The sequence below is a fragment of the Diospyros lotus genome, chromosome 5 (genome assembly GCF_014633365.1).
Source record: "Diospyros lotus cultivar Yz01 chromosome 5, ASM1463336v1, whole genome shotgun sequence".
Taxonomy (NCBI): domain Eukaryota; kingdom Viridiplantae; phylum Streptophyta; class Magnoliopsida; order Ericales; family Ebenaceae; genus Diospyros; species Diospyros lotus.
In genome coordinates, this window is record NC_068342.1 from 1,750,172 (window position 1) to 1,762,797 (window position 12,626).

The 12,626-nt window shown below is 37.2% G+C and overlaps 2 protein-coding genes across 7 annotated transcripts in view; both read left to right on the plus strand.

The window, feature by feature from the left end:
* The first annotated feature begins 290 nt into the window (after positions 1-290).
* On the plus strand, positions 291-9,066 carry LOC127802726 (disease resistance protein RUN1-like). 4 transcript variants are annotated; one of them, XR_008023339.1, is made up of 8 exons: positions 291-533; positions 957-1,100; positions 1,281-1,818; positions 3,101-4,202; positions 4,297-4,752; positions 4,858-5,763; positions 5,844-6,472; positions 8,790-9,066. XR_008023339.1 is itself a non-coding variant. In XM_052338715.1 (7 exons), the coding sequence occupies exons 3-7, from the start codon at positions 1,292-1,294 to the stop codon at positions 6,411-6,413; spliced, it is 3,561 nt and encodes a 1,186-aa protein (XP_052194675.1). In that variant the 5' UTR covers positions 291-533; positions 957-1,100; positions 1,172-1,291; the 3' UTR covers positions 6,414-6,588. The 4 variants fall into 4 exon arrangements, 3 of the variants coding, with proteins under 3 accessions (XP_052194675.1, XP_052194674.1, XP_052194673.1); XM_052338715.1 differs by lacking the exon at positions 8,790-9,066 and having other exon boundaries at positions 1,172-1,818; positions 5,844-6,588; XM_052338714.1 differs by lacking the exon at positions 8,790-9,066 and having other exon boundaries at positions 1,222-1,818; positions 5,844-6,588.
* Positions 9,067-11,268: 2,202 nt separating this feature from the next.
* The window catches only part of LOC127801673 (uncharacterized), a 30,632-nt gene continuing 29,274 nt past the window's right edge, over positions 11,269-12,626 (plus strand). Inside the window, exons 1-2 of one of the 3 annotated variants that reach the window (XM_052336996.1) lie at positions 11,269-11,603; positions 11,697-11,842. In XM_052336996.1, the coding sequence (XP_052192956.1) occupies positions 11,373-11,603; positions 11,697-11,842 (377 nt within the window). In that variant the 5' untranslated portion in view covers positions 11,269-11,372. The remainder of the gene's footprint in view (positions 11,604-11,696; positions 11,843-12,626) is intronic. The other 2 variants (XM_052336994.1, XM_052336995.1) reach the window with 2 other exon arrangements.

Consider the following 12,626-nt stretch of genomic DNA (forward strand, 5'->3'; position numbering starts at 1 on the left):
AAAAATGATAGAAATACCCTCAAACTGCCACTCAAATTACTTGGAATTACCACTCAAATTAATTGCTTCTTTTCACTTCTCTCTCTCTTCTCTCTCTCAGGTTGACGCACAGGAGAGTTTTGCCCATTCATTTTCTATTACATTTGATCAACCTTCAAATAATGGGGAGATTTTCAACCTTCAAAATAATGAAAATATCGCGATATTTTAGTTGTCAATTTCTCGCGATTTCTCCTGTGCGTCAACCTGTCCGTCATTAGAGTGCGTACAAGTAGCATAACTCTTTTTTTTCATAAGACTCGAACCGCGTCGCGTGGGTGGGCTTTTTCTAGAAGCAAATGCTTCGAAGTTTCGCTGCCCAAAAACCAGACGGATTGTCAACTCCATAGTTGTCTACGGCAGAAGAAGTGGGTCAGAAACCAGAATTTATTTTCCCCCAATAACCAGACCCGCACATCCGTAGATGGTTGATCACCAACGCTCTGCTAATACGGGGGAAATCACTGTTTGAACCAAGAATAGGCGATTGATCGGTAAATTCTGCAACCCACTTGTTCTTCTTGCTATTTCTGTTCCACGTTACTCTTAAGTTTGTACCATGATTGGGCCATCAAATTGTTTCCGGGATGCAGTCATAATGTATGTTGTTTTGGCTCAATAAATTGAAAATTATATAGCGGACTTAAACATAGTATCGGTTAATATAATTTTCAATCCAACCGAACCCAAATTAAGAATAGCCTAGTTTCTGGCAATGCCATCAGATTAGAGCCCTTGATGAAATATTTCAAGAGAAGTTTCTAATCTCATGTAGGAGATGTTGCCAATGGCTTCAGTGGCGGGTTTGCAATAAATTTGTTCTTTCCCATCTATTTGGTTATACTGAGTTGATACTTGGCCTTGGTCACTTGCTAACTTTGTATGCTTGTCAAACATTGGACACATATTTGTTTTAGGTACATTTTGTGGCAGCCAATATTTGGGGAGATTAGTTTCAGTCCAGCGTGTGGATATTTATTTTGTAGCATGGCGATGATGGGTTCCATTACAAAATTAAGCAGGATTGTATTTCCTTCTGCTAACAAGGAGGTCTAATTGAGGTCGGTGCTGAAACTTGAAAGTATTTCCAATCCTTTGGTTCCATGAACTTTATTTTATTTTTTATTTGCAGGGTAAACTGGCTTAACGGCTTTGACTATATCACTCCCTATGTTTATTCAGGAAATTTATTTATCTATTCTTGGTACTTCTCCAACTATTGGATTTTCATTTATGTCCAGAGCTTTGTCCAATGGCTGCTCCAAGGACTCAGACAGCCTCCTCTTTCAAATCCCGGTATACTTATCAGGTCTTCTTGAGTTTTAGCAGCAAAGATACTGGAACAACCTTTTCAGATCACCTTCATGCAGCATTGGAGCGTGTAGGAATTCACACCTTTAGGGCCGATGATGAGCTTGAGAGAGGAGAAGACATGGAGTCAGAACTTCAACGAGCATTCAAAGAATCCAGGATCTTGGCAATTGTGTTCTCAGAAAGCTATGCTTCTTCTGAACATTGCCTGGATGAACTTGTAAAAGTTAATCTATGCAGGAAGACGGGTGGGCATAAATTTTTGCCAATCTACTACAAGGTGGACCCATCTGAAGTTGGGAAGCAGAGAGGGTGTTTTGGAGAAGCATTTGCAACTCTAGAAAAGCAATTGGTGGCAGAAACAAGTGAAAGAACAAAGGAATTGATGGAGAAGGTGGAGAGCTGGAGGACAACTCTCAAAGAAGTTGCAAATTTAAGAGGAATGGTCTTAGAAAACCAATCTGATGGGTAATTCAGTCTTAAAACCCCTGCTACACTATTAGGTTCTATGTTCCTCAATTTTATATCCAAATATTTGTAATCTTTGATACTTAATAACCCATTATTGGCTTTTACTTTTGATGAAAATATAATAGATTTAAAGAATATTTAAGGCCATAAATAGCTTAAGTTTGTGATAATGCAACAACACAGACTGTAGAAGAATGGACTGCCAGTTATTAGAAAAGAATTAGAAACTCCACTATAAACCTCTTGTGTTATTTTTGTTGCAGTCTACTTCCTGACAATCTTTTACATAGTTTTAGCAATTGTGATCCTTCAAACTCCATGTGCTTTAGCCTTGTAGGACTTTTGGATATCTAGTCTTTGGAGGGATTTGGAAATTTAGGGCCATGTTTTTGTTTTTCACAGATGAATTATTTGTTAAAGCCTTGTTGTACTTCTGATTAATAACAATTCAATATCAGCCGTTCAGTTTTCTTCTTTTTATTGCTCTAGATATCATGGCAAATAAAGCCTCTTGGTGACTTGTAGCACACATAGAACCAGAGCTATCAGCTGACATGTAGATCCCTAACATAGAATGAAACAAACTCAACATCATCTGTTCAATCTACAGATCTCCTAACATATAGAGGGGATTCTGAGCTTCCAAACAAACTGACCTCTCTGTCCTTGGGGCTCAATGGACCAACTCTTTTTTTTTTTTTCTGTAAATTTCAATGGACCAACTTACATCTGCCACTATATTAAACTAGGAATATAAACCATTGACAGATCTCTACACCTCTTCAGCAGCTCCAAAGTAATTTTCTAACATGCCTAACTGACCAATGGATCAACCTACCAGGGTTCTCATGTATCATGGTTGGAGTATCTCCTCCTACAATCACCCTATGTCAATGGTAGAGGCAGACCATGCCACAGCCAATCTTGCGGTTTTGCATTTTTGCAGAAATATTAAAATTAGGGAGGCTAAAGCAAGTCTTAGCCCCTAATACTTATCCCTTATGGTTGGCTACTTGAGGTCTTTAAGTAAGGTGCATCATTTAGTTATTATTAGAAAATATCAAACTGCCTTTGAACATGTCAAAAGTAGTAAGCTGTACCTAACATAGATAATTGTTTATTTCCTTCAGTTTGCGATATTCTACAAAATTTAATTGAGTGGTATGGACTAGTGTTGAACATAGCAAAACTTGCATTTAGTGTTTTCATGCGAATTTTTATTCAACTCATGAAGTACTTATCTATTTTATTTTCCTTTTTCTTTCTTTCATTCTCTTAGGCATGAAGCGAAGTTTATCCAGGAAATTGTCAAAGAGATTCAAATCAAGTTGAAGCGTAAAGTCCTTAGCGTTGCCCAATATCAAGTTGGAATAGATTCTTTAGTTAAAAAAATCAACTCTTGGTTACAAGATGGGGCAAGTGACGTTGGCATAGGAGTGATATCTGGATTGGGTGGAATAGGGAAGACAAACATTGCCAAAGTTGTTTATAACTTAAACTTTGACAGATTTGAACGCAGTAGTTTTATTGCAGATATTAGGGAGACTTCAAAACAACCTGATGGATTGGTCTGTTTACAACAACAACTTCTTTCAGATATTCTGAAAGGTAAAAGGCAAAAAGTTTGCAGTGTTGACAAAGGAACTACTAAGATCGAACATGCTGTGAGTTGTAAAACTGTTCTTCTTGTTCTTGATGATGTGGATCAATTGGACCAGTTGAATGCAGTAATAGGAATGGGAGATTGGTTTTACTCAGGGAGTAAAATTATAATCACAACCAGGTATGAACATTTGTTGAAGTCATATAAGGTGCATGAATTTTATAAGGTTAAGGAATTGGACAACAATGAATCACTCCAGCTCTTCAGTTGGCATGCCTTCAAACAAGGCCATCCGGTTGAAGGTTTCATGGAGCACTCAAAAAGTATAATAAATCACTGCAGAGGTCTTCCTTTAGCTTTACAACTGTTGGGTTCTTCTCTCTGTGGCAAAACTATGGAGGAATGGGAAATTGCATTGGAGAAAATGGACAGAGTCACTGGCAATCAAATTCTGGAAAAGCTAGCAATGAGCTATATGTCCTTGCAAGATGATCACGACAAGAAATTATTCCTCCATATTGCTTCATTTTTCATCGGGAAAGACAAGGAATATGTGATTAATGTACTAGATGAATGCGATTTTTGTACAACAGTTGGAATAGAGAACCTCAAGGATAGAGGTCTTATAACAATTGGAGAAGGGAATAAATTGATGATGCATCAATTGCTCCAAGACATGGCAAGAAAAATTATTCATGATGAATCACCAGAAGATCCTGGGAAGCGTAGCATACTGTGTGACCATATGGATTCTTTTCATGTACTGAATGGAAAAACTGTAAGAAATTTGACTATCGTTTACCTTCTTGTTACATTGTAACTGCTTTCTGTTTACCTGCTTGTTACTTAGATCATTGTTTATTTGCTACTAGGGTACAGAAAAGGTTCAGGGTCTCATCCTCAACATGAATATGCTGAAAAAAGATGAGTCTTCCATGATGACTTTTAATTTGAGTCGAACAAAGCGACTCCCTGGGCAAGGTACATCAGATGGATCCATTCTGCCATGCCAAAGCAATTCATGGAAAAGGCAGCGTCTTGGGTTATTCTCTTGGCAACCAATTACTAATGCTTTAACAGGAGTATTTCTCATGCCAAAGGCAGTGAATATCAAAACTGATGCATTTGCAAATATGCACAAACTGAGACTACTTAAGCTTAATTTAGTGCAACTCAGTGGAAGCTATAGAGTGTTTCCAAAAAAATTAAGATGGTTGTGTTGGTCTGAATTTCCTCTAAAATCTATTCCTAGTGGTTTTCCTTTGGAAAGCCTGGTTGCTCTAGAGTTGTGCAATAGCAGATTGGAGCAAGTCTGGAAAGGAAAAAAGGTGATGTCCAATTCTTTTTTTGTGTGTCAAACTGTGTTGAACTTATTGATTAAATTTGAGGGTGTAGACTAATTTTGCCCCCTCCCCTCTGTCTGTCTCTTGTAGTTCCTCGGATCATTGAAATTTCTGAATCTCAGTTATTGCCATAGCCTTATCAAAACACCTGACTTCTCAGGACTTCCTTACCTGGAAAGACTATTGCTTAAGGACTGCACGAGTTTGGCTGAGGTTCATGATTCCGTCGGGGACCTAGAGAATCTTCTTGTTCTGAATCTCAAAGGCTGTAAAAATCTTAGGACGCTTCCAAGAAATATTGGTCAACTAAAATCCCTTGAGAAACTCATTCTAGCAGGTTGCTCGAAGCTGGAAATGTTGCCCAAGAAGCCTGAGAAATTGAAGCCTTTGACTGTGCTACATACTTGTGGAACAGCTATATGTCAGTCATACGCAGGGATTGATTCATGGTCTAAAACACTCCGGTCTTGGCTATCAACCCAGAGCACAAATGTCAATCCATCATTGGGTTTTTTTCCATGCACATTAAGGAAATTAAGTCTGAGGGACTGTAACCTGTCTGATGATGCTATTCCAACGGATCTCAGTGCTTTGTCTTTGTTGTTAGAACTGAATTTGAGCCAAAACTCAATTTCTAGCTTACCGGATAGCATCAGAGGCCTTACTATGCTCAAGTCTCTTTTGTTAGATACATGCACGAGGCTCCATTCACTTCCAAAGCTTCCACCAACTTTGAAGGAACTAAGTGTAAGAGACTGCAAATCACTGGAAAGAATGATTATTCCCCCAAACCTGTTGAAATCATTAGATGTCATGCATCTAACTGGTTGTGACAAACTGGTTAAGATTGATGGATTGTTCCGGTTAGAACCCATAGGAAATTTTAATCCAGAAATCATCAACAATTTGGGGCTCCTTGGCTTGGGATACAAGGGACAGACTGAAATGGAATTGTGCAATAACCTGACATTTGCTAGGAAGAAGTATCCTCTTCAGGTACTATCCTCTCTGTCCTTTTCTTCCCTATATATATGCATGTATATATTTTTTATTTAATATTAATTTTCGTGACACAGGGGCTCTATGAATTTGGTATAATCAGCACTTTCCTTCCTGGCAGCATGGTTCCATATTGGTTCCGTATTAAGAGTTTCGACTCCAAAATGTCTTTCGCTGTACCTGCTTTTCCTAATCTCAGAATCAAAGGCTTTGATGTTTGTGTTGTTTATGCATGCTCTGACCCCCACAATGATGGAAAATTGCATGATTTTCATCTTAAAATTGGTAACAAGACCAAGGGTCTGGAATGGACCTATGCCCCAATGTTCCATACGAATGGAGATACGGTGTGGATAAGCCATTGGAATCTCACTGATCAGTTGCATGCTGGTGATGAATTGAATGTTTCAGTGGTTACTGGGGTTGGTTTCCAGGTAAAGGAATGCGCAACAGAATTTGTGCTCGAGCAAGTAGACGAATTTAGCCAATCAAATAGTGGACAAGAAGTAATCCAAGGCTGCGAATTTCCTTATCAAAGTGTCCTAGATGGAGATTTGTCAGAATATCAGAGCACCAAGGGTATGTATATCCTTTGCAACTACAATCAACATCCAGACGTGCATTTCTCCTCAGAACCATTCGGGTGATTGGTGGGAGGATGTCTCGAGCTTCTACATGCCTCCTCCTATAGTACCTACAGCTACAGGTCTCTGTATATTGCTACTTTCCATTTGATTCAAATACTTGAACCATTCATCTTAAGATTGTTACCATCAATATGGAATGCTTTAGGTGGTGTTCTTTTCGTGTTTCAGTTTTTAATTTTGAGTTTTGAATTCATTTTCATTTTCAGTTTTGTATTTTGAGATTTTTGAAAACGTGTTCTTTTTGTCATTTTGAAAAACTGTTTCTCAAAACAAAAAATTAGAAAACGTGTTTGATTTGAAATTTTGAAAAACATCATTTTATATTATTTTATTCAATAAATTTAATTTAAAATAAATTATAAACAATTATTAATAAATTGTAAATTATTAAAAAAATTAATACAAAAAAATTATATTACATATCATATTACACATTCGCATTCAAATAAAACAAAATAAAATAAAAAATCAAATAAAAAAAGAATTCAAAACAAAGAACAAAATAGATGGGGTCTCGCACGGAGGGGAGGCGGTGATGATGGACGCGAGATGCAAGGGTAGCGACGATGGGCGGTAGACGGCGGCTCATACAGTCGATAGTGGGCGCGGTCGATGACGGTGGTCGCGATGGCAGTGGCTGATGTGGTCGACGGCGGTGGCGGAGGGGGTGCTGTGTTTTTGGGTTTGCGATTTTTGGGTGCTTTGGAGAGAATAGAGGAGAGAGAGAGAGAGAGAAAATGGATGGGTCTGCCAGATTTGGGGGGAGAGGGATGGGTCAATGGCGGCTTTCGGTCGTGGCGGGCGAGGTCGACGGCGGCTCTGGCAAGGACGGAGATGGCGCGCGAGGTCGACGATGACTCTAGCTGCGACGGAGATGGCGGGCGCGATGTTTGGCTGAGGTTTGAGAGAGAGAGAGAAGAGATTCAAGAATGGAGACTGGGGCTGGGGGGGGGGAGCACCTGCCACTACGTGAAAAGAAATGCACTCAAAACGTGTATTTTTCTATTTTCAATTTTTCAAAATACTCAAAATGTGTTCTCTTTGTTATTTTCAAAAACACGTTTTTGAAAACAAGTAGAAATGTTGTAAAGGAAATCCAAAACAACAAAAACTCATTTTGGCTGTTTTCAGCCAAAACACGGGTAAAAGATGAAAACACGGAAAACAGCTGCATTTCTTCTCACACAGTGGCAGACGCTCCCCCCCAGCCCCAGCCTCCATTCTCGAATCTCTTCTCTCTCTCTCTCTCAAACCTCGGCCAAACACCGTGCCCGCCATCTCCGTCACAGCTAGAGTCGCCGTCAACCTCACACGCTATCTTCGTCCCTGCCAGAGGTGCCGTCGACCTCACGCGCCATCTCCGTCGTTGCCAGAGTCGTCGTCGACTTCGCCCGCCACCGTCGAAAGCCGCCATTGACCCACCTCTCTCCCCCCAAATCTGGCAAACCCCATCCATTCTCCCCCTCTTCTCTCCAAAACACCCAAAAATCACAAACCCAAAAACACGGCACCGCCTCCGCCATCGTTGTCGACCGCATCAGCCACTGCCACCGCGACCACCGCTGTCGATCGCGCCCACCACCGACCGTGCGAGCCGTCGTCTACCGCCCACCGTCGCTACCCTTGCATCTCGCATCCACCATCATCGCCTCCCTTTCGTGCGAGACCTCGTCCATTCTGTTCTTTGTTTTGAATTCTTTTTTGATTTGATTTTTTGTTTTGTTTTATTTGAATGCGAATGTGTAATATGATATGTAATATAATTTTTTTGTATTAAATTTTTTAATAGTTTATAATTTATTAATAATTGTTTATAATTTATTTTAAATTAAATTTATTGAATAAAGTATTATAAAATGATGTTTTTCAAAATTTCAAAGCAAATGCGTTTTCTAATTTTTTGTTTTAAGAAACAGTTTTTCAAAATGACAAAAAGAACACGTTTTCAAAAATTTCAAAACAGACATTCAAAATACAAAATTGAAAATGAATTCAAAACTCAAAATTAAAAACTGAATACGAAGAGAACACCACCTTAACTTTTACATGCAAGTTTATATGGCAATGATTCTTCTATCTGTTAATAACTACATGAATTGCACGATGATCGTGATTCTAAAGAAGTATATCATTATCTTCGTTGATATTAAGGCGTTTTGAAACGTGGGATTATTGGTGCAACTTGAATTCTCTCATGAAATTGATAATGTGACAACTTGGTAGCATATGCAGCCACTGTTTTGAACATTGGTTCTCTTTTCAGACAAGCAGGGGACTGGTGATCTTGAAAACACCATCCTGTTAGCTTACAGAGAACCAACCTTCTGGATTTATTTTAAAGATTTTAAGTGCTCTGCTGCTGTGTAATTCTTGCAGGTGGATGAGATGAAGATGGTCTTGGAAAAGATAAAAGGAGATTTTGTGAATTTGCAAATCTTGATCGGTTTTACAGACGTCTTTCTTAATTTCCACATTGGTCTCATTGTTGCCTGAACTCATGAGAAAAATTAAACAACTTGTGACTAGTTTGGTTTTAGCTCGTTTATGTCTATTAATTAATTAATTTAAATGTAATTTTAAAGCTCGTTTAATAGAGGGGTTGAGTTCAAATGTAAAATTTTATTGAATTTGATCATGTTCGCGGGCAAATTCATTTATAGTTTAATTAAAACTTGATTATTGTTTTTATATATATATTTGTAGGGTTTTATCATTTTCTTATTTTGTCATATTGTTATTTATTTATTTATTTTTTATAATATAGAAAATTCTAGAGATGCTCGATTATGGACAGTTTTTGGCTATTCCATCCAAAACACCGGTCTATCTAAACTAGGGATGGCAATTGCAACCGAAACCGTGGGGAACCAAATCGAAACCGAACCGGTCAACGCGGTTAAAAACCGTTTGACTGGGTAATGGTTTGGTTCGGGGAAAAATCGAACACTGTTTCAATGGGTATGGTTTGGTTATGGTTTTCACTAAAACCAAACCAAAACCCGAACCGAAACCGAACCAAATGGTGGGTAACCGAACCAAACCGAATATATATATATAATATATTATATATATAATATAATATGTATAATATGTATATATAATATATATTATATACAACCCCGCCCACCTGAGGCTAGCCCACCCCAGCCCAATTACCTTACTTGCAAACCCTTCTCCCCTTCTCTTCTCCTTCCTCTCTCAACCTCACTCTCACCCTCGCTCGTCCGCCCGCCCTCGCCCTTGCTCTCTGCATGTCTCTTGCTCTCGCTCGCCCTCGCTGGATCTCTCTTACTCTCGCCAGGGCTCGGCCCCTGCTCTCGCTTGCCCTTAATCTCTCTCACCCTTTCTGCCTCATTTCTCTTGTTCCTCCGCGCGAGCTCACCAATTGCCCTCGCTCTCTGTATCTCTCTTACTCTCACTCGCCCTCGCTAGATCTCTCTTGCTCTCGCTAGGGCTCAGCCCCTCTTGCTCTCTCTCACCCTCGCTGCTTCTCACTCTCTACCTCATCTCTCTTCATATTAATTTATTTTTTATATTTATAATTTTGTTAGATGGAGTTGGCTTATTCATTTTAGATGGATATGCATCAATTTACGAAGAATATATTAATGTTGTTGATAAAGGTATTAACTTTCGTAGCTAATTTTTTTTAGCTTAAATTACAATTTAATTATGCACATATTAATTTATTGATCTTAACAATTGTAGGTTTGGAAATGTGATTTTATATCCAATAAGTTTTGTAACTTTATGCAAGAATAAGGTAACTTTATTAGAATTTATCTTTGTTTGTTGTGAAATTATCAAAAAAATTTATGAATGCTATTTGTCTTTGTTTGTTGATATGGATTAAATTAAAAAAACCATGGTTAAACCGAAACCGAATGGTTTGGTTATGGTTTTAAATTTTTAAAACCAAATGGGTAATGGTTTGGTTTTGGTTTTAGTAATTTAAGTTTGGTTTGGTTATGGTTTTGGCAAAAACCGAAACCAAACCGAACCATTGCCAACCCTAATCTAAACCTGGCTTAAAAGTGATTTGTCATTTATAGTTCAAAAGAAATAATAAATTATATTAATTACACTTTAAATTTGATTTAATTATAAAATGTATCCTTCAAAGAAAATGATAATCACTTCCTTTTATTTTTAAAATTTAGAATAAAATAACTATTTTATTTTTATAAATTAAGTATAATAAATATTTTATTATTAAGGCAATAATTAAAGTGTAATAAACACATAATATTTTTAGGTGAAATCTATATTTTAAAAATTAAAATATTTAATTAATTAATATAATTATTTATAAATTAAAAACATAATAAATACACAATGTTCAAAAAATAAAATATACTTATCACACTTTAACCCGTGTCATAAATCAACAATATTAAAGAAAATGTTATTTAGGCATTTAAATTCAATATTAATATTAATATAATATAACATATTATGATAAATATCAATTTAAGTGCATTATTAGCAAAATTTATATTTTTATCTTGTACTATTACTTTTTTTCGTGTGATAATTTAAATATTTTATTATATTTTTGAGTTAACTTAATCTCTATTTAATAAAAAAAATAATAGAATATGAAAATTAAAGAAGACAATTATTGTCAATGTATAAAAGTTAAATTGATTTGAAAATATAGATGTAATTGAAATAATAAAAAAATTAAATTATCATATTAAAAAGATATTAAAATATAGGAATTAAATTAATTAAAAAATAAAAAATTAAGAATATAATTAAAATAATAAAAAAATTAAATAAAAAAAAACTGTTGTTGGGCCGTGTATTATTTCGCTTACAATGGGTTGCACAAATTTACTGCACTTTCTTGCTTCGTTTCTGGTCGCATTATTTAACGCAGGTGCGGTCGGTGTCAAGGAGCATTAGCTCTGCTCGCTCACGAATAGCGGATACCAGTTCCACCCATAAGCTTACGAGATGGAAGAAGAAACCCTAAATTCAGCAAACCAACAGTCCACTGAAGCACCGATGGAAGAAGCGGAACAGCAATCCGACTCCGAGCATCAGAATCCCACGAACCCTCCCGACGCCGGTTCGGATTCCGAATCCGACTCCGACTCCGACGACGAAGCCCGGGAGACGCTCCAAATTGAAACCCTAGAAGCGGAGCTCGCCAGTAACCCTTCCAACTACGACGCGCATGTTCAAGTACTCTCCGAATCGTTTTTTTTTTTTTTTTTTGGGTAGGTGCATTGATCTTGGAGTGTTTTACACGGGTGGGTTTACTTGTTTTGCGTGCAGTACATAAGGGCTCTGAGGAAAAAGGGGGAGATTGAGAAGCTACATGGGGCGAGGGAGGCCATGAGCAAGTTGTTTCCGCTGAGCCCTACAATGTGGCAGGAATGGGCTAAGGACGAAGCAACTTTGAGTTCAACCCTGAGTTCTGGGTACCATCCGTTTTTTGGGTCATCACTAATTTTTTCTTTGACTTAATGGTTTATGCCGTACATAAGTTGGTACTTTTTCTAAACAAATAGCTGTTATGGTGCTCTTACAACCTGGGATTGGTAACAATGGTTGTTATGACTTTTCTTTCGTTCTTTTATCTACTTTTTTGCTTCACGTTCATTTTTAGAACTAGGATTTGGGTAGAGAAAAGATAGAGAAGAAGAGAACACAGGAAAATAAAATAAAAAAGATTGAACCTGGATTCATTTTTTTTCTTGGGGGTTTCTTTGGGCTATCAAATAAGAAGAAGATAAGTAGATTCTTTCATTTTTTTCTATAATTTGATTATCCTCAAAATATATATGCAAGTGAGTCATTTAATTTTCTTTGATTTTCATTCACTTGACAAATCCTTCTCTGGGTATAACCCTACTGTCAATAATATAGTTGGTTTGTAGCAGTAGGATGAAGAATGACTGTCCTGCTAGTAGTTGTACAATATATTCAACAGTAGATAGAGTGATGCCAAGATGCATAAAATTGCCACTTTTTTTGTGTGCCTATATTGGCTAGCTAGATGGAAAATGCTGCAAAATAATGTGAGATTAGAATTGGGAAGTTCAATTGGAGAAGATCCATTTTCCACAAAATTCCAATATTTTACTACCGAATCCCTTGCTATGTTGAAAATTTCAATTAGGAAGGAGATAAAACAGGAGAATAGAATTGTGAAGTTTAATTGGAGAAAGATCCCTCTTCCTCAAAATTCCAATATTCTACTAC